The 26,442-nt window shown below is 40.0% G+C and overlaps 3 protein-coding genes across 3 annotated transcripts; 1 reads left to right on the plus strand and 2 right to left on the minus strand.

The window, feature by feature from the left end:
• Window positions 1–210: 210 nt before the first annotated feature.
• Window positions 211–1,894, minus strand: LOC127357080 (MIEF1 upstream open reading frame protein-like). Its single transcript, XM_051389246.1, has 2 exons — window positions 1,813–1,894; window positions 211–460 (listed from the first exon to the last, which is right to left on the minus strand). Exon 2 carries the CDS (start codon window positions 421–423, stop codon window positions 211–213), a length of 213 nt encoding a protein of 70 aa, XP_051245206.1. The 5' UTR covers window positions 424–460; window positions 1,813–1,894.
• A 1,777-nt stretch (window positions 1,895–3,671) lies between these two features.
• On the minus strand, window positions 3,672–12,590 carry LOC127356886 (uncharacterized). The gene is made up of 4 exons (XM_051388948.1): window positions 12,541–12,590; window positions 9,236–9,680; window positions 8,641–9,042; window positions 3,672–8,200 (listed from the first exon to the last, which is right to left on the minus strand). Exons 2-4 carry the CDS (start codon window positions 9,677–9,679, stop codon window positions 4,295–4,297), a joined length of 4,752 nt encoding a protein of 1,583 aa, XP_051244908.1. The 5' UTR covers window position 9,680; window positions 12,541–12,590; the 3' UTR covers window positions 3,672–4,294.
• A 4,152-nt stretch (window positions 12,591–16,742) lies between these two features.
• LOC127356759 (uncharacterized) lies at window positions 16,743–25,910 on the plus strand. The gene is made up of 4 exons (XM_051388776.1): window positions 16,743–16,830; window positions 20,152–20,596; window positions 20,696–21,097; window positions 21,527–25,910. The coding sequence occupies exons 2-4, from the start codon at window positions 20,153–20,155 to the stop codon at window positions 25,436–25,438; spliced, it is 4,758 nt and encodes a 1,585-aa protein (XP_051244736.1). The 5' UTR covers window positions 16,743–16,830; window position 20,152; the 3' UTR covers window positions 25,439–25,910.
• Window positions 25,911–26,442: the final 532 nt, after the last annotated feature.

The raw sequence follows: 26,442 nt of genomic DNA on the forward strand, positions 1-26,442 counted from the left end.
TAAATCAATTACACCCAACCTTACTTGTGAGGTGTGATCTTTGCCCTATCCTACTAAACTAAACTGTCCACATACCCCACAAAGATAGTCTCAGATCTAAAAGTTTTTACTGCTGACGCACTCAGTCTTTTCTTATTTGTAAACCCACCTGGGGGATACACCTCCAGACGACCTTTAACCCACCTCCAGAAGGCCTGTGAACCCTTCCCCCTACATAAGCCCACCCAATCGGCTGCTGAGGAAGAACTGGCCCCTCTTCAGCGCGTCCTCCTTATCCTCGGGTATCGTCAGCGCTTGGCAGCGGCGAAACTCGCGAGCCACGGCACGCTGATAGTAGTTACGGTCAGTGTACTGAAGTTGACGCCCTGCTCGGAGCAGCGCCCGGTACAGCTCCAGCACGGCACTGCGAGACCAGCCGCCCATTAGGGACAACACATGGAGAGGGGGGACACCCTGGCGCCTGGGAAAAGGAAAGGGATGAAGGGATGAGAAAATGTGGTGGGAAATGAGCCAATATGGTGACAAAGAAACAATATTTAAAATATTACAATGGTCATATGGGCCAAAAATGTATCTTGACATCATGCTGGATGCATGGTCATTAGTGGATGTAACTGGTACGAGGGCAATAGTTAGGGAGGGACAGGGCAGATAAATTACCAGCTGATAATGGGTCCATAATAATAAAAATAATAATAATAATAATAATGATTTATATTCTTGTGTAAAATAATTGATAGGCTGTCTGCTCAATGAACGCCAATGTATGTTTGTTTAGTATTTTGATGTACTTTACAAGAAAGGAGATTTGAAGAGTCAGAAATGTTGTTAACAATAGTGATGCCAGTTAAATTTGGTTCAGTCAGATATTAAATGATTCATCTTTGCTCAACACATCTGCATCTTTCTTACCATCAGGTGTGTAAATACTACAGGTTATGAACACAAAAATGTGAATTTATCAGTTATTTTATCTGTGTCAGCCACGTGAAGCAGGTTAATTATCAGTTATTGAATGACTGGGGGGGAAAGAAAATCCATATTGTGCATTCCTAGGCAGAATGAGTAAAAGTACAGACACAGTCTATGGGTGAGGTATGGGTCCCTGGAGTGGAGAGTGTGAGTGGAGAGAGAAAACAAGAGTTTGCTCCTGTAAAACTGTTTATGAATTACATTTAGAAACCATGCAACAGACTTCCCCTCTTAGATTGATTACTCTGCTCTGAATAATAAACAGAAGTTTCAGGATGCAAAACGCTAACGTCATCCACCAGCTCATCCATATATCGCTCTGTCGACCGCTTTGAATATAAAAGTTACATTTAAACAAAAAATAAAAATAAAAAAACACGCTTGCTTTGTGAATCCTTTTTCTTTCCCAGTTTATATTTTGGTTGTTGTGTAACACCAATGATTCACACTCAGAGACACTACTGGCTCTCAGCTGCAGTGTCAGCTCGTAGGGACTGTAACGGTACCGCTAGCTGCCGTTAGCAACTATGCAAATGTGACCACTTAGGCTATTTCTGATTTCCATCGACAGCTATGTGACACATTGCCTCTAGCGAGTAGTAAAATACTGGCAGTGTAGCAGAGCGAGGCTCATTTGTCTTTAGAAAATGGCTGGCTCAACGGAAAGTCAAACATCTCTTGACTAGCTTGTTAGCCTTCCACGCTGTTAAGCTAAGAAAGCGCTGACCTTACCTTTAACCGGCTTTAAAAACCAGACAGGCTCGTAAAAAAACGGTGCGGAGGACATAGTGGAAACACAAAACACTAGTGCACACAGAAGAGAAACAAAAGCCTACTTACGTTTCAGAAATTAGACCAAAGAATTTGTCTTCAGACAGAGACAGGGCTCTGCTCCAGCCGGGGGTCAGATACGACAGTGACAACCGGAAACTAATAGTCTACTACGCACACACTACATCCGGGTTATAATCATTCTGTTACATTACATTTGAAAACGCTCATTAATTTTATAATAACATTTTTATACTTTTTTTTATAATCATTGTCCATTGTGTTGTGTGTGTGTGTGTGTGTGTGTGTGTGTGTGTGTCTTTATCTATCTATTTTTATTTACTTTTATGATGTTAGAGGTAATCTGTATGCAATCTTGCATGGTAAGAATAATATGTGCAAGTGATTTCTTGTTTGATATTTCAAATAGAGTTAGCCAAAGATAAGAAATTATTAGTTATTATTCACATCCTACTCCTACTGGAAAATATCTTCACAACAGATTATAATCTGTATGTTTTTAAAACCATTTTTTATATGTGTTACTGTCACATTAGGTAGTTTCTGCTTGAACTCCACCACCGCCAAATGGTTTGATGAGCAAAAGGTGTGTGGTATAATTGTGCACACCATCAAACGTTACTTACCCTGGAATTGTGGGATACACCTGATTAAATACTTCCTGACAGCATACTGCATTTGAGTGGATAGCCATCATAGGAAATCAACTTGGTGTCAGCCCCTTTGGCATTCATTTCATGTCAAATGGCCACATGCAAATCAGCCAAAGAACCTCAAATCTGTGCACGTACTGTGTATACACATTGTCTTGATATACTTGATAGAACAGATCGAGCCCAACTTTATGCAAAAGTTTATTCAAAAAAAGTATAATAGAGGCCCTTGCAAGGTCACCTTGGAAAGCGGTGATGTGTTTGGGGAGGTGGATGTCTTCAGAGCTGAAATTCTTCATGAGGTTAAAGGTGAAAGATGCTGCTAAACCATTTTCTGTAGATCAGTCATCATTTTTGGTTAAATATCAATAGTTTTATTAAATGTTTATTAATATTTCTAACCCTTCATAGATACATTGCATTTATTAAAACATTGAACCAGTTGTGTATTGTTATTTCTGTGTTTTTTAGTGTGTTTGTTCATGGATTTCCATTTGTGTGAACAAATCTGTGTGTGTTATTCTTAATCACTGGAAAAATGTGGCCCTGAACATTATAATTATGTGAAAAATGTATGATCTAAATATTAAACCAACTGACACCCTGTAATGTGAGAGTTAATAGTACTTTGCAGTTCAGCAACTTTCAGGTCATTACTTAGCAGAGAGACAAACTAATGAGGTGTTGAACCCTAACCAGTAGACTGACATTGATTAATCACAGACCCACGGGGGCCGTGAGAATCAACACAAAATTAAAGTTCCTTGTAGCTGAATTAACATCAGCCTAAAAAGCAATGTTTTATTGCCCTCTTTCCTTGAAAATTTAAATCCTGTTTCAACTCTGACCACACAGCAGTATCACTGCGATTTTCAAGGGGTGTTATATAATTGATATGCACTGTAAAATGAGTTTGTGGTCTTTGAAATCTAGTAGAAAGGTAGCATGATTAATAGCTTTACCAATCTCATACTGTGCAATCATTAACTAAAATTAAAACACTATATTTAAACACACATTATAGCTTTGTGATATTTGTCCCTGCAGGGGGCCCAGGTCACACTAATGCTGATACCACCTTGTTCAGAGACTCCTGGGAAAAGTTCCCATTGACACTGTAAGTAAAACATCCAGATAGTGCCTGATATCTATTTTAAAAGGCATTACTTCATTGAAAAGAGCAATGATACATGATCCGTATGACTTTCACAAAAATCTTTTACGTACAAAGACAATATGACAAAACGTGAAAAAAACATGAAAAAAAACATTATATTGAGGAACACTAAAACATTTGTTTGCATAAATGATGATACAACAAGAACATATGTGTTCTTTATGTTGCTCTAACATAGTCTGCACAACTTATTCATACAATTTATACCCTTAACTAATTATTTTGTCAACACTGTTAATAAGTCTTACACCAAGAATCAAGCATACTGAAACAGTTCAAGTTCTACATACACTATTCATGTATTCTCAGTTTACAGGGAAATTGTACTGTAGCTTTACTTATGAGAAAGAAAACAAAGTCTTAGTGTTAACATTTAAAGAACAATTAATGATTTACTTGCTGTAGCATAATTTTTAACTTATTCTAAAATTATTTAATTGTGTCTTTTCTACGATGATGCCTCTGCTTTGTGTTGCAATGTTAAAACACTCAATTTACAGAAACATTTTAATTTTAAGGACACAAGGGTCAGGTAGAATTGAGGGCTGTGGGAGTTTTTTTGTAGCCATGGAAAAAGAAAGAAAGATCATTGGTGAGGATCAAAGTCCCAAAGTCTGGATTATTGAGGCATTTTTATGGTTTAATTCCATTTTGTAAAATTCCTCTTCTAATCGTTTGAAAACCTGTGGAGAACTTATGATCAGGGCATGTACTTCATTCCTTTCATCCTAGGAATGATATGTATATCTCTGATGTCATGGTGCTGAAGCAGCCAACACAAGTAGCGCTCCGTACCCATGCCCCATCCACTGGTAAGGAGTGGTTTCACTTGCCGCATGTTAATGTACCATTTGTAGGACTGCTCTGGCACTGCATGGTGCCTCAGGGCCTCCTGTACCATCTCTGGGGTGGAATGACGTTCACCAAGGCCCACAGTCTCACCCAGGCCCAGAAGAAGGTCAGCAGCTTTGGCTTTGCACCGCCCAGTGCCCTCCACATATGCCTGGTAGAAGGGAACTCCTAGATGATCCATCTCAGTCAGCCAGACAGCACCACCATATTTCTCTATCAAGACCCGCTCTCCCTTGCGTGTTAGCTTTCTGCCAAACTTGGGCTGGCCATCTTGAACCCACTCTAAGCAGTCAGCAGAGGGCATCATGGGAATGGCCTTGTCTAGAGGGACTCTTGGTAGTGGGGTCTTCCCATCCAGCTTACTCAGCATGGCTGTGACATGTGTAAGGGTCCCTGCAGTGTTGAGGATCAGATCAGAGTGTTTCTTCAACATGGACTTGGTAAGATGTGCCAAGTATCCCTCTGCTATGGACATGGCTTTGTCCATGTCACCCAACAGTTCACACTCCACATGGTAGAACTGGTTCAAGTGTGTGGCATCAGGATCTTCCCCTCTAAAGCTGGGAGAGATGTAGTACGTCCCTGGCAGATTCTCTTGGAAGCGAAGGAAGTATTCAAGTACAAATTGCATTGAATCAGCCAGGTAGATGTCTTGGCCCAGCAGATTAACAGAAACTGGTTCTGAGTCAGATCCTAAGCCCATCGGTGAGGAGATGGTGTCTGTGGTGAGAGGGGTCAGAGCGTAGGAGTACTGGCAGGAAGTGTGGAAATATTCCACTGTACTGTGGAAAAGAGTGTTTTGAATCCGGAACAGGTTGCGATACCACTGGCTCTTGATGGCAAGTGTGGAGTGAGACTGTGGGTCTTCCCATGAACGAGGAGGCCTGCACTGGGTAATTTTTGTATGGATCCTTTTGAGGGCCTCAGGGTCAGCAGCTGGGCCATCCAGTGATGACACATATCCAGGATAGCTTTGGAAGCATTCTGGTTGCAGCTCAGCGTGATTAGTACCAACTGGTGAAGGTAACACAGGGATCAACTTGGCATGAGCATAGTCAATCTCAAAGCCCTCAAAGATCAGTGCAACACCTCGAGCTCTCATGCCCTTTTCTAGTAGTCTGGCCACTTTTTGAGTGGCTAAGATCAGTGCTTTATAGTCAGCTTCCTCTAGTTTGAAGATGTCACTGGACAGTGGTTTGCGTGGCACCACAACAGTTAGTCCAGGAGTGTTGGGGTATGGTGTCAGGAAGGCAACGTGCTCACTGTCTTCCCATACTCTCCATTGTTGCTGCTCTCCACGCACAATGCGACTGAACAGGTTATCATTTGAAGCATCTCCGAAAAAGTCAAAGCAAGAGGGTGCATTTGGTGTTGGCAGTCCATTTCTAATCTTGGCTTGAACCTGGGTCAGTGCCTCATCATCCCAGCGTGGGCCACTTTTTGAGGTGCAGTAGCCAGGATCATGAGTGTGGAATTCTTCTTCATTGGCAAGATGGGGCTGCCACTTTGGCTCTAGGCCATGAAGCGGGAGCAGTCTGATTTTTGCTGGCTGATCAGGGGTTGGGTTAAAAACCAAGGCACAGCGCTGCACTCCCAGACGCTCACATAGCAAGCTTGACGCAGCTCTTGCTCCTTGTAGCATAGCCACAAAATCAGGTGTAGCCAACTGAAAGATGCTACTTGCCCCACTAAGAGTTTTTCTAGTCAGAATGGTTGACCCAGGGATCCAGGGTTTGGGATCAAGGTAGGCAACCAGCTCATCTGTTTCCCAGATCACATCAGAGAAGCTCTTCAGGGGCCTCAGGACTTCAACTCGTGAAATGCCATTTACCATTGAGGCCACAAACATCACACTAGCATTTGTTTCAATGATAGCATCACCTTTAGCGTCCACTGCAATGATTCCTGCACAGATCCCATTCAGATTTTCAGCCATCACTTCTCTACATGCCTGCCTAAGGCTATAGCCTTTGTGATGGTAGAGACTAGCTATTTTCTGTGCAACTGTGTGTCTCAGAAATACATCTCCATCTCCAGAGCAGGTAATAGCTACCTGGTCATCAGCATATATTCCTGCCCCTACTACTGCTGTATCCCCAACTCGCCCTTTCAGCTTTCCTACTAACCCACCGGTGGAGGATGCAGCAGCCAACCCATGCCAACGATCCAAGGCCACAGCTCCAACTGTCTGAGGGTGATTGTTTTTTGAGGTATTTCCACCACTAAGCTTTGCAGTTAACTCTTTGTGACGTATATCAGTGTAGAAATACTCAGGCCCAACAGGCGTCTCTTTCTCCTCCAACCCCTGCAGAAACTCCTCAGCCCCATCTCCCACAATTAGTGAATGTGAGCTTTTCTCAAGGACACACCTGGCTGCTTTTATTGGGTTCTTCACACTCTGCACACAAGCAACAGATCCTGACCCTTTTGCATTGCCATCTGCGATGGTTGCTTCCATTTCATTTTTGCCATCTTTGTTGAATACTGAGCCTTTACCTGCATTGAATAGGAAGCAGTCCTCCAGAGCTTCCACTGACCTCTGAACTGCATCCAGACTCCTGCCCCCTTGTTGAAGCACTTGAGTTCCAAGGGTTAAGGCTGTCTGTAGAGAAAACTCAATAACTCCGATCACTTCGGTGTTCAGCATCATCACCTCTCCTGCGCCACCATGGATCACCAGATTATAGTCTGGGCTCATGCCAGAAGTGGAGCCAACAATGGTTTTGCCATTGTTTAGGCTCTCTGGACAGTGATATGTCTCTCCATTCATTTTCTCTGTTTGACCCTGTTGGAGTATACACTCCAGGGCTCCCATTTGGTATGCAATAGCATATCTAACAGCTAGAAGCATCACTAGCTTCAGGTTTTTCTTCAGGCTTTCTTGAAGCTTCTCCAGAACAAGAGCAAAGCTCCCTTTCCCATTAAGCACAATGCGAACCTTGTCTCTCTTCCCAAGGTAGGTTACAGCAAGCTGATCTTGGGCATAAACATTCCCTACTCCACACTCCACACCCTCCATCAGATCTGTACCTGTGAGGTATACAGATGGACACCCAAACGGGTCCAGGTACTTCTTCAGTGGGTTGTCAGATAGCAATGAGCGACGGAGGGCAGCTAGGTGGGGACCGACTCCGTGACCATTTTTGGTGTTTCTGATGAGGCTTTTATGTTCCAGAAATGCAACATGGAACAAGTGTAGGAGGTCAGTTGTGTACTGGATTGTGTTATCTGGGCCAATACATGATGCCAAGGTACCTACCAACTTGCGAGAAAGCATGGTGAGTGAGTACGTAGGATCACAACGGCCATGTTTGTAGTGGCGCATATGGGTAGGTGTAACAAGTATGTGGTTGGCAGCAGATTCCCCAAGAGTCTGCTTTAGGGAAAGCTGCAAAGAGAAATTGATCCAAGCATCGTACAGGCCTCTCTGCCCTCTAAGAGTAGAAAAAACATCAGGATAGGAGGGCACATCAAAAGTGAGAACTGGGTGTGTTGTTTTTAAGTCAGGGCTGGGTTTGGGGGTATTGATGCCTTGCAAGGAGAATGTTAGGGAAGTTGGACAAACAGAATTAACATTGTTTACTTTGACAGACCCATTCACATTTTCTGCGTCAGTATGGACTAGGTTTAGCTCAGCAGTTTCTGACAGATTGTACAAAAGCTCAGTCACAAGTCCAGCCACCATTCCGTCCACAGCACTGTGTTCAAACACCATCCCAGCTGTGCTATCCTTGAACACCACCAGGTTCACCACCTGTTAAAAAATAGAAAAACAAAGATGTTGTCCATTGGAAATCAGTGAGCACTGTGACATTTGACCACGTCTAATAGGAAATTTTATGAGCTTAGTTTGTTACTGTTCTCTTTTGAGACTGGATGCCCTAAGTGGCAGATGATGCTGACCCTCATTCTCTTTTGATGAACCAATGCAGAAATTGTAATTCAAGATCTGATTGCTAGCACTAATCAAAAAAATTTTGCAATTATTGTAACTGAATTATTTTGTCATATAATATAGTAATTGAACCCTTGTATGAATTGTGTAATAATGTGTGTGTTTTGCCTGATGGAACAAATAGAACAAAAAGTAGCTTTAATTGAAAAGTGAACCATGTTTAACAGTATGAGCATTAAAGAGGTGTGAAATCTGATCACAGCTTTGTTTAAAATCTTTATGCAGATTCTATCCAATACCTTGTCATAGTATCTCAGACATGGACTGTCTCCTCCTCCTCCCAATCTCACTGCATTGAGAATATCAGCCAGTTCAGAGGGTGCATTGCACTCCTCCAGACACAGCGTCAGCACAGCACTCTCCATCAGCCCCAGTGATGCCGCTGTGTCCCCTCCTTGCCCCATGATCTCTTCCCTGGTGGCAGCCCAGGTTTTGCGCTCCAGAGCTGAGAGGCTGCAAATGGCAGAGGGATCATTCTGTTTTCCTGCTCGGGGTTGATCCATCACCTGAGCCAGCTGTTTATAGATGTCATTGAATGATCGAGCAGAAACTGGCCCACCAGTGCTGGGACGCCACAGTATGTCAACAGGGAACACTCCTCCAACACAGGTGATGATGGCATGGAGGCTATCTGGGTAGACCTGGAAATAAAAATGACAAAGCTATAGATTTAGAAATTGCTTAGAATATTTAATGAGTCGTTTAACATCAAGCTAAAAACAGTTTTAACTGCCATCTCTGGTTGCAAGTTTCAAGCCTGTTTCACCTGTAACCACACCCAACAGTATAACATTTAACATTTTCACTGAAGTTGTGCTCTTCCAGTAGTCTCACCTTAATCTCATCTTGATGCCTGCCAGGAATCCGGCTGGCAGCGAATACCTCAGACTGCTGTGTGCGCTCCATTGCCACATTGCCCTCCAGTAACAAGGGCTCACTGTGAAGCTTTGCTGCTGCCCAGAGTAGAGCGGCTGCCCTCCCCAACTGGGTACATCGTTTTGATTGGGAAGGAAGATGAACAACAGGGAGGGCTGTGGAGGTGGGCAGAGGGTCAACACAAGACAGCAGACCTCTCTTGAACTGCTCTGTCACCCAGTTCTCTTGGCCTGCAGCAATGGTTGCAAATTTTTGCTGGGCCTCTTGAAGGAGCTCCCTCTGCTGTTCCAGCGTACTTTTGAACTCAGGATAAAGGTCAGGGCTTAAAGTGAGCTGCAGGACACGGCTCACTTCTTGCAAGGTAACATCCAACTCTGGAACAGGGTAGCTGAGAAGGGCCATCCTGTTGATATTTATTATAGAGGAGAAAAAAGAAAAAGAATCAGTGGTGAGGCCAGCTCCTTCAGTTTTTGTGGTTGTTTGATGGGTTTGACGGTGCAGTGTAGACACAACAGTGTTAGACGCAAATAAGGAACATAGAAAAAGAAAACCATGCTAGTGCATGTTAAGTATTTAGCAAACGTGTTCTACCAATATTATGTATCAATCAAAGTCAGTACAGCAAACTCCAAATCATCAGAATGTGCTGTATAGAGTGTATGCTTTTGAACGCTGATTGATTAGTTTCTATAAAGTAAAATACAATACACAGATGTGCATACAGTAGGCCTTCTATATTTCATCAAGATATCACAATATCTAATAAATTATAAATATATAATAAAAATATAATAATTAAGTTTCATGACTTATTTCCATTGCAGTCCTGAAGTCTAGGCTAGGAGGCCGGCAGGAAAAGGGAGTGACATGTTAATGCTAGTAATGTCCTATTTTTACACTAATACGCCTAATTAAAACATCATAATTATACAATCATGAAAACTATGAAAGCTTCACAAGTTCAGGCACCAGTCATAAAAAAGAGAATGAGCAGATTTAATTTCCCATTATTCTTTTCCAGCGACACAGAGGGACTCACTGGACACTGTTCCAGTTCATATCAAAGATAAATAATAGGACACATTTCCTGTATCTTTGTTACATTATATTCAACAGAAAAACCGTTAGGTTTTAATTTATGCTTTGTTCCAAAACCAATACATTCAGCTTTGCCTACATTTATGGAGCTATGACTCTACAGAGAACACATAATGTACATGAGAGTGTGTGTTGAAAACAGCTTAAAGCTCTAAATCTATACTGCTACTGTGGCCCTTGGGATGGCAATGTCGGTCTATCAGCTGGTCTACTAACGTAGGGGGACTGAAGTATGAGTAGTAATGACTTTAGTGATCTCCTGACATTTTCTCTGGTGCCAGCATGAGGTTGACAATTTGTGTGTGTGTGTGTGTGTGTGTGTGTGTGTGTGTGTGTGTGTGTGTGTGTGTGCAAAATGATTAAACAAATATAGGATATTGCCATTAAAGACATTCATGATCCTCACAGGATAAATTGTAACAACTCAAATACCTGCAAAACTAATTATTATTCCCATCAGCCTCAACTGTGCTTTGTGTTGTCACGATGTCAGTGCATGTCAGCAAATGTTAGCATGCTTACATGCTAAACTAAGTAACTAATGTGATGAAAATGGTGAAAATGACCTGTTAAACATCAGCATTTTAGCATTGTCGTTGTTGGCATGTTAGCATGTGGATTTAGGATTTACCTCAATGCATTACTGTGCCTACATAATGCCTCATAGAGCTGCTAGTGGGCTCACAACCTACATCTCAGGACAGACACAGACTGACATGCATATACACACACACACAAAACTGGCATAATGCAATATATCAGCACTATTGCAATATAGGAGCAATATATCACACGACATGTGCCCCTGCTCATTGCCCTTTACTGTATATTCCCTTCACATGATGTCCAACCTTTCTCACATTAGTGGAACCAATAAATGAATTATCTAATTTATGGTAAAGGTACTGCTGAGTCTAACACAGGTCTCTTTGTGTTTTAATCTGGATGCAATGGAATGCATCCAGATTTTACTTCCATGTGAGACAATACCCCCTGTACTCAATATCCATACAGACTCTGGTAATGACTGATAACTAAACTCATCTGCTCGCACGTGAAAGCAGTTACCCCCTTTTCACCACTCCTCCGCATAAAACTAAAGCTTGACATTTTTTGTTGCTGGTTGCCATGGGAATGCATTGCCCCGCTGTATGACTGTTGGAAAATTAGATTTCTCCTGATATGTCTCATCAGTTCAAGTCATCCACACAATGCTGTCTGTCTGTATTCTGTCAGAGGATGAATTCAGGTTCTGCAAGGATACTGATCTTGTGATTCCAATAGCTCAATTACTCAACACAAGCAGTACTACCAGTACCACTAGGCCTACTACCATATATTACATAATAGATATTTTTCAACGCAACAATGTAACCCTAGAGGATATTTGGCTTATATTTGATCAAATTCAAATCATCAGATTTTATGGACATGGAAATTATTTTTAATAATTCTAGGAAAAATGAACAAAACACAAAAACATATTCCAAAATGTTTACCCTTTCTCTTATTTGTGATTCTCTTACTTTAAAGTTTACCCAAATTACATAAACATATTTTCCCAATCCATGCAGATCATTTCAGTTTTATCTGCTGAGATTTTGCGATATCAGTGTCTGAGCTTTCCTAAAACAAAATCCCAATTACTCGGGATAAGCCACAGAGATGACTGCTCAAAAAAGAATAAGTAGTAGAAATTAGAAATAGTCTCTCTGAAAACTATTCACAGTCAAGTCTGTGGATTAGGCTAATATGACTATACAGGACAACACAGTGCTGTGTCTGTTCAAAATGTCATTATGCAACATTCATACTGCAGATCTCAGGACAAAATGCACTTTTCTTATATGACAGAACGTTATTGTTTAGAATTATTGTTCATGATTTATTTATATTCCATTCTAAAACTATTATCAAGACAAGAAGTCCCTACAGAAACTGCCAACAAGCAATCAGAGGGACAGATGACTACTAATTTATCTCATTTATCTTTAGTTATATGTATATAGTTTTAACTTTTTACATCTACAAAAACAACAAGACTTATAAAGGTTCAGGCTTTTGTGAGCATGGATACACATACTACACATGAGAGTAAATCATTATAAAGCCAACATTTATTTTCTACGTTATTCACACGTAAAAAAAAAAAAAAATCAGCTTACCTCAATATGGAAATTTCTCTAAGATCTGACCAGTTGGTAGGATGGCAGAGCAGTCAGTGGGACTAAAACTTGGTTGGATTACAAAAACACGGGTTTGTCTGTAATATAGAAGCAGTGACTCCAATTAAGCAATTCAGTTTCTTGCCTCCCTCTCCCTGTCCAAATTGTCTCTCTCTTTCTGTCTCTTCCTCTCTCTGTCTGTCGGTCTCTTCACTGTTTGTTCATGTGTTTGATATGTCATTTTATGTTCTAACTTCACCAATGACTCTTCCTCCTTCTTTCTTATTCACATCCTACTGGAGCAATATTATCAGGAGTGAAACAAATTTGAAATAAAAGTTTTTATGTACCTCAGTGACCGCAAATATCTAAACTCCTGTTCAGGACCTCAGCTGTTGTCTTGTATAATGTGATACTGAATGACAAACTATGATTCTGTAACATCCTGATGTTTAAGGCACATCAGGCCCCAACAACCTGAAACTGAGATAATTTGATCACATTGAAATGAAGTCAAGTTAGCACCAACACAGCAAACACATTTAATGAGATATTATAAACGCCCTTATCTAGAGCAAGTGTTTGGTTTGTCACGTCTAGGCTACTGTAGAAACATGGCACTGTATATATATATATATATATATATATATATGCACACAATGTACAATCATATATAGATACACATATATCTAAAATACAGAAGCCCACTGAGGTAAGTGAGAAAGAAAACAATCTGGTGATCCTTCAAGTCTGATCTGAATTGTTTTCTCTCTCTTGTGTTTATGACTTAAAGCTGCAGTAGGTAACTTTTTGTCGTATGTTTCACTATATCCTGACAGTAGTTTTTTATTACTAAATATATATTTATATTATATTTAGTAAAAACTAGAAATAAAAACTAAAACCTTACTTTAGTTCTGCTGCCCTATTAGTCCAGTCCTCACAACATTATAAAACAGGATGTGAGGAGTTCCATCATGCCCATATTTTGTCTGGACTGGTGCCCAGAGACATTACCGCTGCTGGAAAGCATGAGTTTAATTTTGTGCACGCTCATATGACGCGGTAATCATTCCCGAGCTGCAGTTAATAAACACTGCTGTCTGTTGGTGTTTGTTGTAATAAATAGTTATATTTCATTCTCACTTTTGTCAGACACAAAGTCACAGAATAGCACTGGAAGACAGACAGACAGACAGACAGACAGACAGACAGAGACAGGGAGCTGCACTGTCAGCTGTTAGTAAGACAGACAGACAGCAAACTTAATATGACTGTTATTTACTGACATCAAACTTGCAGAGAACACAAGTTTACCAAATTAATGTTCCCACAATTCACCGTTGATCCTCTCATCAAAGTTGTTAACATTGACACCCGCTTTGACATGAGGAGAAGGCGGACCCCTACGCACGAGTATATGGTGGACCGGCTCTGGTTCTTGCAAACACCTTTAGGAGCACTAGGAGGGGCCAGAGGAACCTGATTTCTTCACAGGTTATATGTCTCATTTACTACTGTAAAGATGAGGAACATTTCTGAAAATATGAAAAAAGTTTTATATATATAAAAGTTACCTACTGCAGCTTTAAGTACAGGAGAAAAAAATGGTTTGAATGGTTAGAAACTAAAAAGAAAAAGTGTATAGACCCAACTAGAGCTATATTTTTCTTAAATTTAAGGCCTCAGTATGGTATCGTGTCTCATGTTTTAAGGGCATAGATATAGGCTAAAATACCAAACAGCATGCTGTATTTTTTAAATTGTCATTACCTCCCTCTACTCATGTCTTATGTATCATATGTATAAAAACAAATGTACATTGGCTTTTGTGGTCGTTTTGGTTTGATTTTAGTTTAAATAAAACAATAAGGCACATGGTATTTAAATTCTAGGCTCTACAGATCAGAACCGTACAAACAGTCCTCAGTCTGTTGAGAAACTTGCAGGAAAAAAACTATGGTATTTCATGTAAGCTGATAGGAGAGAATTAGAGGAATTACAGTAATTAGAGGAAAGTTTCATTTTTACTCATTCAAGCAGCCAGTAAAAACGAAACTTTCTTCTAGAAAATAGCTCCTGCTTGCAACACCGTGCAGCAAGTCATTACTTTTATATAAATATATATAAATTCTCAATATATATTTTTTTAAAATTGAGGCTTTGGACAATGGTCATGGTAATGTTAATGTATTTGTCATCAATGAGCTAAAACATAAAAACCACCAGCATGTTCATACTGTGCATAGTGAGAGGCTGTAGGTTTGCTTTGTTTTCATTGAGTGTCTTTCTAAAGCACATTGTGAAAGCCATTTTCTCTAGCCTGCAATAACTAGTGAGAGAGTGACATTAGGAGTGTGAAACATTTTCTACAATATGAAACAGTATGTGTTACTGTAATTACAATAAGTTATACAATATACCATAAACCATATACTCCCAAATGAGATGTCAATCATCCTCACCAAGGTAGGTGCAAAGTGCCTTGAGGCCTGCTGACCTTTTAAGGATGACATCCATTGTGACTCATACAATAGACATTAGACTGAATGTAGGACAGGGGTCAAATGGAGACAAAGCAGAGAAGTGAGTACACGTAACTATTATATTACAGGAGAGTTTCATTTTTACTCATTCAAGTGGCATTTAATGAACAGGCCGCTTGAATGAGAAAAAATGAAACTTTCTTCTAATTCCTTTAATTCTCTTATTATTATTATTATTATTATATATTATACATATTGAATGAACAATACTGGATTGACATAACAAGCTCTCAAATAAATATAGTGGAGTAGAAGTAGCATGAAGTACAAATGACTGAAAATTGTACTGTATTGATCTGTGTGGCTCGATACGATCACAAGAATTAAACGAGAAAAGAAAAAACCTTTAATCAGTCTGATTATATTATAATCAATAACCAAACCCAAGAGCAGTGTTTGGCAGTAACTCATTACAAGGAATAATAGTACAGTAATAATATTATTTTTCCCAGTGATCAGTATTGTAACTAATTACAAAAAATATTTCCATAATAATATCACAATCCAGTACAGAGTAGTTAGTTACAATATTACTTTTGTTGACACCCTCCTACTGATTTTTCCACCTCTTTCACAGATAAAGAAATAAATAAAAATATTTAAGAGAATTAAAAAGATTAACCTGGCAAAACATATTTTTTAAAATTTGTTCTTAAGTAATAAACAGAGGAGAGAAAACCATTCAGATCAGACTTAGAAAATGGATCACCAATTTTTTTTCTCACATATTTATACACCCATACATTCATACTCGTACATACTGTCATTAAAATACAGGAAGAAAACCGTTTTGAATGGAAAAAAGGAGTATCAGTGTGTCAGCAGATGAATGAATGACTGAGTGATGTATGAAAGAGTTGTGTAATGTATAAACTAAACTATGAACTGAAACTGAAGCTGACCAGATAGAATAAGATAAGATATACCTTTAGCGATCCCCCTGCACGTAACTATTATATTGCAGGAAAGTTTAATTTTTACTCATTCAAGTGGCATTTATTGAACAGGCTGCTTGAATGAGTAAAAATGAAACTTTCCTCTATTTCCTTTAATTCTCTTATTATTATTATTATTATTATTATTATTATTATTATTATTATTATATTTTATAAATATTGAATGAACAATTCTGGATAAACATAACAAGCTCTCAAATAAATATAGTGGAGTAGAAGTAGCATGAACTTTATCTGTGTGGCTTGATACAATGACGAGAATTAAATGAGAAAGGAAAAACCTTTAATCAGTCTGATTATATTATAATCAATAACCCAACCCAACAGCAGTGTTTGGCAGTAACTCATTACAAGTAATATTATTTTTCCCTGTTATTAGTATTGTAACTAATTACTAATAATTAGTTAATTACCCAAAAAATTGTTAGTTACAATATCACTGATAAGATGGAAACACCTACATTTGTCTGGAAATAAATGAAAAGCAATAGTTGTGTAACTAATTACTGTTGGCAGGGAGTAATAAGTAAAGTAATAATATTACCTTTGAAACACTGCTGAGGCAGCAGTGTACAGAGAGTGGTGCAAGAATAGGAGGCTGATTCACATGGTTTAAAAAAATCACAGTGTGACATTGAAGGGGCACTTTTAGTTTCTGTTTGACTGTTTTTCCTCTATGACCAACTTGGGGTGGGTCATGGTTGGATGTGTATATAAGGCCAATGTGCCCAAGGCAGCCACATCTACCTGGCATCAGGCAAAGCTACACAGAGACACTGAAGATACAAGTAAGTTTATTTGTATTGTTTAGTCTTACTGGGGTTTTCTTCTTTGTTTGTTTTTATTTTGCTTATTTTCTAATAAAATACTTAAATTTAATGATCAAAAATGATAACTAAAGAAATAAAAGTATATAGTTATTCAGACTATTTGCAATAAATCCAAACCTATGGCAAGCTCAAACATTAACTATGTATTTAACTTTCAAACTGATAATATAACATAAATACTGCAAGAGAAAAAACAATTGCAAAATATTCTGAACATACGATCCTCTGTCACAACAGGCCTGTAGACTTACAGGTGCATTGTGTTATAGGGGCTTCAACCATGACGGGGTTCTTTGTTGCTCTTTCTCCCCATGATTTCCTGTCAGCTTTGAATGCAGTATAATAATAATAATTTTTTAAAAAGTTGACAATAGTTTGCTCATTATTTCAGTTTTCTTGGTTGATGTACTTATTTATATCTCCCTTTCCAGATGACTGGAAAACGGTCAAAGAAAGAATGACCAAAAACTGAAATTTAGTTCATACTCACATGTGGCAGACAGTGAGTCCCAGAAATGAGTGAAATTTAAATAAAAGGAAATTGGAGTCACTGGCTTCACATTACGTGAACAGTTTTGTAGTGTAGTGAAAACAAATGTTCTCTCTGGTGACTGTTCTCCTTCTAACTGGATAGATCTTAATTTCCATATTAATGTAGCATCAGTGCCTGAAATGGGCTTGCATTCACCAGCACAGAGTATTTTTCCACACAAGTATCCTTATTTCTTATTGAGCACTGCCACCTCTGGTGAGCATGGTTGTACCCACCACTGAGGTCACTGATTTAACTGCACTGCAATATTTAAATACATGACCTAATGTCTACAATCAACTGTTAATTATCCAGAAAGAAAATGTCATCAGTTTTAAATAACATTCATGTATAGCAGCATTTGTGCAGTGATCTTTAAATAGTATGTTTGAAAGTACAGGAATTAGTTGCACTTGTTAGTGCAGATGTTGGGTAAAACAAAAATAAATGACTAATTTGGAAATATTTCACTAAATTAGAGTTGAGATTAATTTACAATGTAATATCTGCCTATTGGGCAATCTTTATTTAAGGTCATTTTTGTACTATAAGGACAATTATAATACAAAAAGTGAACATGTTCAATATATAGCCTAGTTGTTATTTCATATGTTGATATATTCCTGTATTTACTAGTTTCTATATTGATATTGGTATTTATGTCCCAGGTGGTGTCAGAGCTATTGGAGATGTATATTTTGCTGATAATATACTGAAATTTTTTTTTCTTTATCTAAATCTAAATGTGTGTGGTGTAGTTGAGTGTACTAATTATTTTTAACTAAGTTAAGAGTAATTGTATAATTTTATCTCAACTATTTTGAGTAGAATTTATTCTATTTTTTATCCTCACATATCTATTAATCCCTGATGATAATCTGTTCATATTTTATATTTTTCTGAACAAAACTATACATTTGTAAAGTGGTTATTTATTTAATTTATTTATTATTGACAGATGAGGACAACGAGAAAAATAATGAATAAAGTCAGTCTTCATCAACATTTAAAGAACCAAACTGATGACTTTAAAATAACAAAATAAAAATAAAAATAGCCTTTTTTGCTAATGATGAGGTGTCTATTGCTGATGCATATTTCTAATATTCTATTGACCAGGTGTATTTTTGTCTATTTTATATCATTATAAATGAAATAATTGAGGGGTTTTAGACAGTTTGGACAAATTAAGTAGTTTGACTACATTTATGGGGCCAGAACCTAACATATTGTAATAAAAGGTTATCAGACAAATATATTAATAGTTTTAAATATTCAATATAAAAGTGTAAAAGGGTCCTGCAGTCTTTTTTTACACATTATAGGAAAGACCTTTTAGCTCAATTTTTACAAAAACTGTAACAAAGAGCAGCAGACTGTCACTATCAATGTACATTTAATTTCCAATAGTTCAGATTCCCATCAGCAAAGCACAGCACCTTGGGATATCCTTGCCCTCCAGGATTTTGGTTCCCTCAACCATGATGGTTATTGTCATATAGTCAGATTCTGGGGTGGACTGGTCACCAATGGTGGCAGTTTTCATCAGTTGTCTATTGAGGCCTGCCTCAAACGCTACTGTTTCCTTGTACAGCAAATTAAAAGAAAAATACATTGATTTATTAATACATTGAAAGTATTTTCCCATGCCATTACTGTCAACACCTGAGTATGTGCTCAGCCTACAGGTCCTTAAATGTCTGAATTTGCCCAGGCATGTGATAGGTGGGTAGGGGAGGGAACTTGAAAGGCTGAACTCAGGTTGGAGAAAAATGAAGTTATCAAGCAAATTTTAGTGATTACAGCTTGACTTTTGTTTTGAGCCAATTAACACAGAAATGTTAGTTCAAATTACGCACAATATTAAGTTGACGTAATTACCAACATTATTATATCAACACAACTCAAAAAACATTTTTTGGAACTTAAAAGGTCGATCTAAATCAATATATAAGAATTTTTAACTTGCAATCATGCACTTAATTAAGTGGTGATAATAGGGCCACTTTTTAGAGTGATAGTCAGGTTTAATAGGCTAGTGGCTGAAAGGATAGCTGATATTGAGCTAACACAACTGAAAGCATTAGCTGACTACTTTTTCTCTATCAAAAACATGATTCAGAACACTTTACACAACCCTGTTTAAGTGAAGCACATCCATGGTTATAATGCTTACTTACCAAAAATGCAGAGCCATACGGCACTGATGGGGCTTCTCAAGAGTGAAAAAAAGCCCTGCCTCCAGAACAAAGAGTGGTATGTGTCTGCACATGTGCAGAAAGGACAGTATGAGGAAATTAAAATGTGTTAAATATTTTTCTAATTATTTTTAATTGACTGAAATTAACTTCTTTTAAATAAGCACAGTACATTTTAAAATGAATTTAAAAAGATGAGTAGGTTTCAATAACATATTAAAGTCAATTAAATAAGACAGATTAAAACATGTAACATTTACATGGGGTCCAAATATTAGTTTTTCAGTGTACCAAACTTGTTAAAGCTAGACACAAAGTATTACAAAGTAATTAAGTGCATGAAAATAGATGGTCATACTAGAATATCTGGTTGATGACTCTTTGCTGCTCTGCTTATTTGAACCAGGCAATATTGCTCAGCCAGTAGCAGCAATTATTTTAATACACCTTGCACTGTGTAAATGGATACAATTATTTTGTAAAATAAAAATGAGTACCTTTTATGAATTTTATGAATCTATCTCACCCAAGCCTCCTCCATATCAACAGGATGGCCCTTCTCAACTACCCTGTTCCAGAGTTGGATGTTACCTTACAAGAAGTGAGCCGTGTCCTGCAGCTCACTTTAAGCCCTGACCTTTATCCTGAGTTCAAAAGTACGCTGGAACAGCAGAGGGAGCTCCTTCAAGAGGCCCAGCAAAAATTAGCAAGCATTGGTGCAGGCCAAGAGAACTGGGTGACAGAGCAGTTCAAAAGAGGTCTGCTGTCTTGCGTTGACCCTCTGCCCACCTCCACAGCCCTCCCTCTTGTTCTTCTTCCTTCCCAAGCAAACCAATGTACCCAGTTGGGGAGGGCAGCCGCTCTACTCTGGGCAGCAGCAAAGCTGCACAGTGAGCCCTTGTTACTGGAGGGCAATGTGGCAATGGAGCGCACACAGCAGTCTGAGATATTCGCTGCCAGCCGGATTCCTGGCAGGCATCAAGATGAGATTAAGGTGAGATTACTGGCAGGGCACAACTGATAACATTTCTCAAAGCAATGTTGAGTTCAATAGGTCAAGACTATTTCTAATCTGTAGCTATGTTATTTCCAGGTCTACCCAGATAGCCTCCATGCCATCATCACCTGTGTTGGAGGAGTGTTCCCTGTTGACATACTGTGGCGTCCCAGCACTGGTGGGCCAGTTTCTGCTCGATCATTCAATGACATCTATAAACAGCTGGCTCAGGTGATTGATCAACCCAGAGCAGGAAAACAGAATGATCCCTCTGCCATTTGCAGCCTCTCCGCTCTGGAGCGCAAAACCTGGGCTGCCACCAGGGAAGAGATCATGGGGCAAGGAGGGGACACAGCGGCATCACTGGGGCTGATGGAGAGTGCTGTGCTGACGCTGTGTCTGGAGGAGTGCAACGCACCCTCTGAACTGGCCGATATTCTCAGTGCAGTGAGACTGGGAGGAGGAGGAGACAGTCCATGTCTGAGATACTATGACAAGGTATTGGATAGAATCTGAATAGATATCGCATGTGTCCACACTGCTTTTCCATGTTACATATACATGTCAAATCAGCCAAACCATACAACTGACTGACACATACTCATCAAAACCTAATTTATACCACTAAAATTGGAAAGCAATTGAGAAATTGATTGGTATTAAAATATGCAATAGGAAATATAAAATTAGCTCAGTTTATTTGCAGAAACACAGTGATTATTCAAATTTTATTTAAACATTTCTGTTCTTTTCAAATACTCAGTCAAAGCAGCTCAAAACAAATAAAAAACACCCTCAGAATGGAAGAAGAGTTGCCACAACAGTCAGATAAGACATCAAATGTCAAAGCAGGACATAAACAAGCTGAGCTAATAACATTTTTTAATGATTCAACTGATCATTAACAAATGCTTGCTTTTATCACAGGTGGTGAACCTGGTGGTGTTCAAGGACAGCACAGCTGGGATGATGTTTGAACACAGTGCTGTGGATGGGATGGTGGCTGGGCTCGTGACTGCGAGTGTTTACAATATGTCTGAGACTGCTGACCTAAATCTAGTCCATACTGACACCAAAAACACAAATCAGTCTTTCACATTGAACAATGCTAATGTTGATTCTGTTTTCCCAACCTCCCTAACATTCTCTTTGCAAGGTGTAAATACCCCCAAAGTAAGCGCTTCCTTACAAGCAGCACACCCAGTTCTCACTTTTGATGTGCCCTCCTATCCTGATGTCTTTTCTACTCTTAGGGGGCAGAGAGGCCTGTATGATGCTTGGATCAATTTCTCTTTGCAGCTTTCCCTAAAGCAGACTCTTGGGGAATCTGCTGCCAATCACATACTTGTGACACCTACCCATGTCCGCCACTTCAAACATGGCCGTTGTGATCCTACATACTCACTCACCATGCAATCTCGCAAGTTGGTTGGTGCCTTGGCATCATGTGCTGGCCCAGATAACACAATCCAATACACAACTGACCTCCTACACTTGTTCCATGTTGCATTTCTGGAACATAAAAGCCTCATCAAAAACACCAAAAATGGTCACGGAGTCGGTCCCCATATTGCCACCTTGCGTCGATCATTGCCATCTGACAACCCACTGAAGAAGTACCTGGACCCGTTTGGGTGTCCATCTGTATACCTCACAGGTACAGATCTGATGGAGGGTGTGGAGTGTGGAGTAGGGAATGTTTATGCCCAAGATCAGCTTGCTGTAACCTACCTTGGGAAGAGAGACAAGGTTCGCATTGTGCTTAATGGGAAAGGGAGCTTTGCTCTTGTTCTGGAGAAGCTTCAAGAAAGCCTGAAGAAAAACCTGAAGCTAGTGATGCTTCTAGCTGTTAGATATGCTATTGCATACCAAATGGGAGCCCTGGAGTGTATACTCCAACAGGGTCAAACAGAGAAAATGAATGGAGAGACATATCACTGTCCAGAGAGCCTAAACAATGGCAAAACCATTGTTGGCTCCACTTCTGGCATGAGCCCAGACTATAATCTGGTGATCCATGGTGGCGCAGGAGAGGTGATGATGCTGAACACCGAAGTGATCGGAGTTATTGAGTTTTCTCTACAGACAGCCTTAACCCTTGGAACTCAAGTGCTTCAACAAGGGGGCAGGAGTCTGGATGCAGTTCAGAGGTCAGTGGAAGCTCTGGAGGACTGCTTCCTATTCAATGCAGGTAAAGGCTCAGTATTCAACAAAGATGGCAAAAATGAAATGGAAGCAACCATCGCAGATGGCAATGCAAAGGGGTCAGGATCTGTTGCTTGTGTGCAGAGTGTGAAGAACCCAATAAAAGCAGCCAGGTGTGTCCTTGAGAAAAGCTCACATTCACTAATTGTGGGAGATGGGGCTGAGGAGTTTCTGCAGGGGTTGGAGGAGAAAGAGACGCCTGTTGGGCCTGAGTATTTCTACACTGATATACGTCACAAAGAGTTAACTGCAAAGCTTAGTGGTGGAAATACCTCAAAAAACAATCACCCTCAGACAGTTGGAGCTGTGGCCTTGGATCGTTGGCATGGGTTGGCTGCTGCATCCTCCACCGGTGGGTTAGTAGGAAAGCTGAAAGGGCGAGTTGGGGATACAGCAGTAGTAGGGGCAGGAATATATGCTGATGACCAGGTAGCTATTACCTGCTCTGGAGATGGAGATGTATTTTTGAGACACACAGTTGCACAGAAAATAGCTAGTCTCTACCATCACAAAGGCTATAGCCTTAGGCAGGCATGTAGAGAAGTGATGGCTGAAAATCTGAATGGGATCTGTGCAGGAATCATTGCAGTGGACGCTAAAGGTGATGCTATCATTGAAACAAATGCTAGTGTGATGTTTGTGGCCTCAATGGTAAATGGCATTTCACGAGTTGAAGTCCTGAGGCCCCTGAAGAGCTTCTCTGATGTGATCTGGGAAACAGATGAGCTGGTTGCCTACCTTGATCCCAACCCCTGGATCCCTGGGTCAACCATTCTGACTAGAAAAACTCTTAGTGGGGCAAGTAGCATCTTTCAGTTGGCTACACCTGATTTTGTGGCTATGCTACAAGGAGCAAGAGCTGCCTCAAGCTTGCTATGTGAGCGTCTGGGAGTGCAGCGCTGTGCCTTGGTTTTTAACCCAACCCCTGATCAGCCAGCAAAAATCAGACTGCTCCCGCTTCATGGCCCACAGCCAAAGTGGCAGCCCCATCTTGCCAATGAAGAAGAATTCCACACTCATGATCCTGGCTACTGCACCTCAAAAAGTGGCCCACGCTGGGATGATGAGGCACTGACCCAGGTTCAAGCCAAGATTAGAAATGGACTGCCAACACAAAATGCACCCTCTTGCTTTGACTTTTTCGGAGATGCTTCAAATGATAACCTGTTCAGTCGCATTGTGCGTGGAGAGCAGCAACAATGGAGAGTATGGGAAGACAGTGAGCACATTGCCTTCCTGACACCATACCCCAACACTCCTGGAGTAACTGTTGTGGTGCCACGCAAACCACTGTCCAGTGACATCTTCAAACTAGAGGAAGCTGACTACAAGGCACTGATCTTAGCCACTCAAAAAGTGTCCAGACTTCTGGAAGAGAGCATGAGAGCTCGAGGTGTTGCACTGATCTTTGAAGGCTTTGAGATTGACTATGCTCATGCCAAGTTGATCCCTGTGTTACCTTCACCAGTTGGTACTAATCATGCTGAGCTGCAACCAGAATGCTTCCAAAGCTATCCTGGATATGTGTCATCACTGGATGGCCCAGCTGCTGACCCTGAGGCCCTCAAAACGATCCATACAAAAATTACCCAGTGCAGGCCTCCTCGTTCATGGGAAGACCCACAGTCTCACTCCACACTTGCCATCAAGAGCCAGTGGTATCGCAACCTGTTCCAGATTCAAAACACTCTTTTCCACAGTACAGTGGAATATTTCCATACTTCCTGCCAGTACTCCTACGCTCTGACCCCTCTCACCACAGACACCATCTCCTCACCAATGGGCTTAGGATCTGACTCAGAACCAGTTTCTGTTAATCTGCTGGGCCAAGACATCTACCTGGCTGATTCAATGCAATTTGTACTTGAATACTTCCTTCGCTTCCAAGAGAACCTGCCAGGGACGTACTACATCTCTCCCAGCTTTAGAGGGGAAGATCCTGATGCCACACACTTGAACCAGTTCTACCATGTGGAGTGTGAACTGTTGGGTGACATGGACAAAGCCATGTCCATAGCAGAGGGATACTTGGCTCATCTTACCAAGTCCATGTTGAAGAAACACTCTGATCTGATCCTCAACACTGCAGGGACCCTTACACATGTCACAGCCATGCTGAGTAAGCTGGATGGGAAGACCCCACTACCAAGAGTCCCTCTAGACAAGGCCATTCCCATGATGCCCTCTGCTGACTGCTCAGAGTGGGTCCAAGATGGCCAGCCCAAGTTTGGCAGAAAGCTAACACGCAAGGGAGAGCGGGTCTTGATAGAGAAATATGGTGGTGCTGTCTGGCTGACTGAGATGGATCATCTAGGAGTTCCCTTCTACCAGGCATATGTGGAGGGCACTGGGCGGTGCAAAGCCAAAGCTGCTGACCTTCTTCTGGGCCTGGGTGAGACTCTGGGTCTTGGTGAACGTCATTCCACCCCAGAGATGGTACAGGAGGCCCTGAGGCACCATGCAGTGCCAGAGCAGTCCTACAAATGGTACATTAACATGCGGCAAGTGAAACCACTCCTTACCAGTGGATGGGGCATGGGGACGGAGCGCTACTTGTGTTGGCTGCTTCAGCACCATGACATCAGAGATATACATATCATTCCTAGGATGAAAGGAATGAAGTACATGCCCTGATCATAAGTTCTCCACAGGTTTTCAGTTACAGAAATGCAACATGATATTTAATTAAATAGCAGAACAAATGAGAGATATAATCACAAAAAATACCACAAAATTAAGTCTGATAGAAAAGATTAAAGGTGAATAATAGAATATAGTTTTTCTTTTTCCTGATCATCCTATGTCAAATATAAGCATTTTTATGTGAGTCTGTATCATGTAAAATGTATCATTGCTGTTTTTGTTGTTCTTGTTTAAATACCAATCAGTAGCAAACTGACCATAGCTTTACAAGTGACAAATTATGTTTGTATGCTTTGATAAATTTACAGATCCTCCTTTTGAAAATATTACTTTTTGGGCAAGCAATTAAATATTATTAAAATACTGATTAAATATTGATCCCCCTTAATTGATATACTGTGTTTGTTCGCTATGTGGGTGGTACTCTTATGAAATTGTCAATAAAATCAATTGCTTAATCAAATCATTGTCATTACTATATGGAGTCAGTTTTACAAGATGTCTCTAGAAAGCTTTAACTTTAAAAAGTTTTAAAAGCCTCTTCATGTAACTGTGGTGCCTCTGTAATTCCCATTATTAAGACCTCTGATGTTCTGATGTTGCACTCCTTAACTACTTGTAGTTTTGGTAATCTAAATTACAGCTATTCTACAGTTACTCTCCTCTTTAGTCACTCAGATTCAGAACCCCTGCCAAGTACAATATAAAAAGGATAGTTAGTCTCTGTGATGATACTGATTCATACGCTAAGAGAGAAGAAGTGACATGCTTGTGCAAGACATCATGCTAGTACTGGGTGTAGCTAAGATAGCATGTCACTTCATAAATGTAAGCATTCCCTTCCCAAGGTGACCGTAACAATACAATTAAATGGCTTGGATGATGTTATGAAAATAATATTTTATATTTACTGCCTAGTCCTATATCATGTGAGAGGTTTCAGAGGTAAAGATCTCCTTGTGAAGCCCAACCTTAAAAACCTGTCACGTTATGAT

Source organism: Dicentrarchus labrax, unplaced genomic scaffold (assembly GCF_905237075.1).
Source record: "Dicentrarchus labrax unplaced genomic scaffold, dlabrax2021, whole genome shotgun sequence".
Classification (NCBI taxonomy): Eukaryota; Metazoa; Chordata; class Actinopteri; family Moronidae; genus Dicentrarchus; species Dicentrarchus labrax.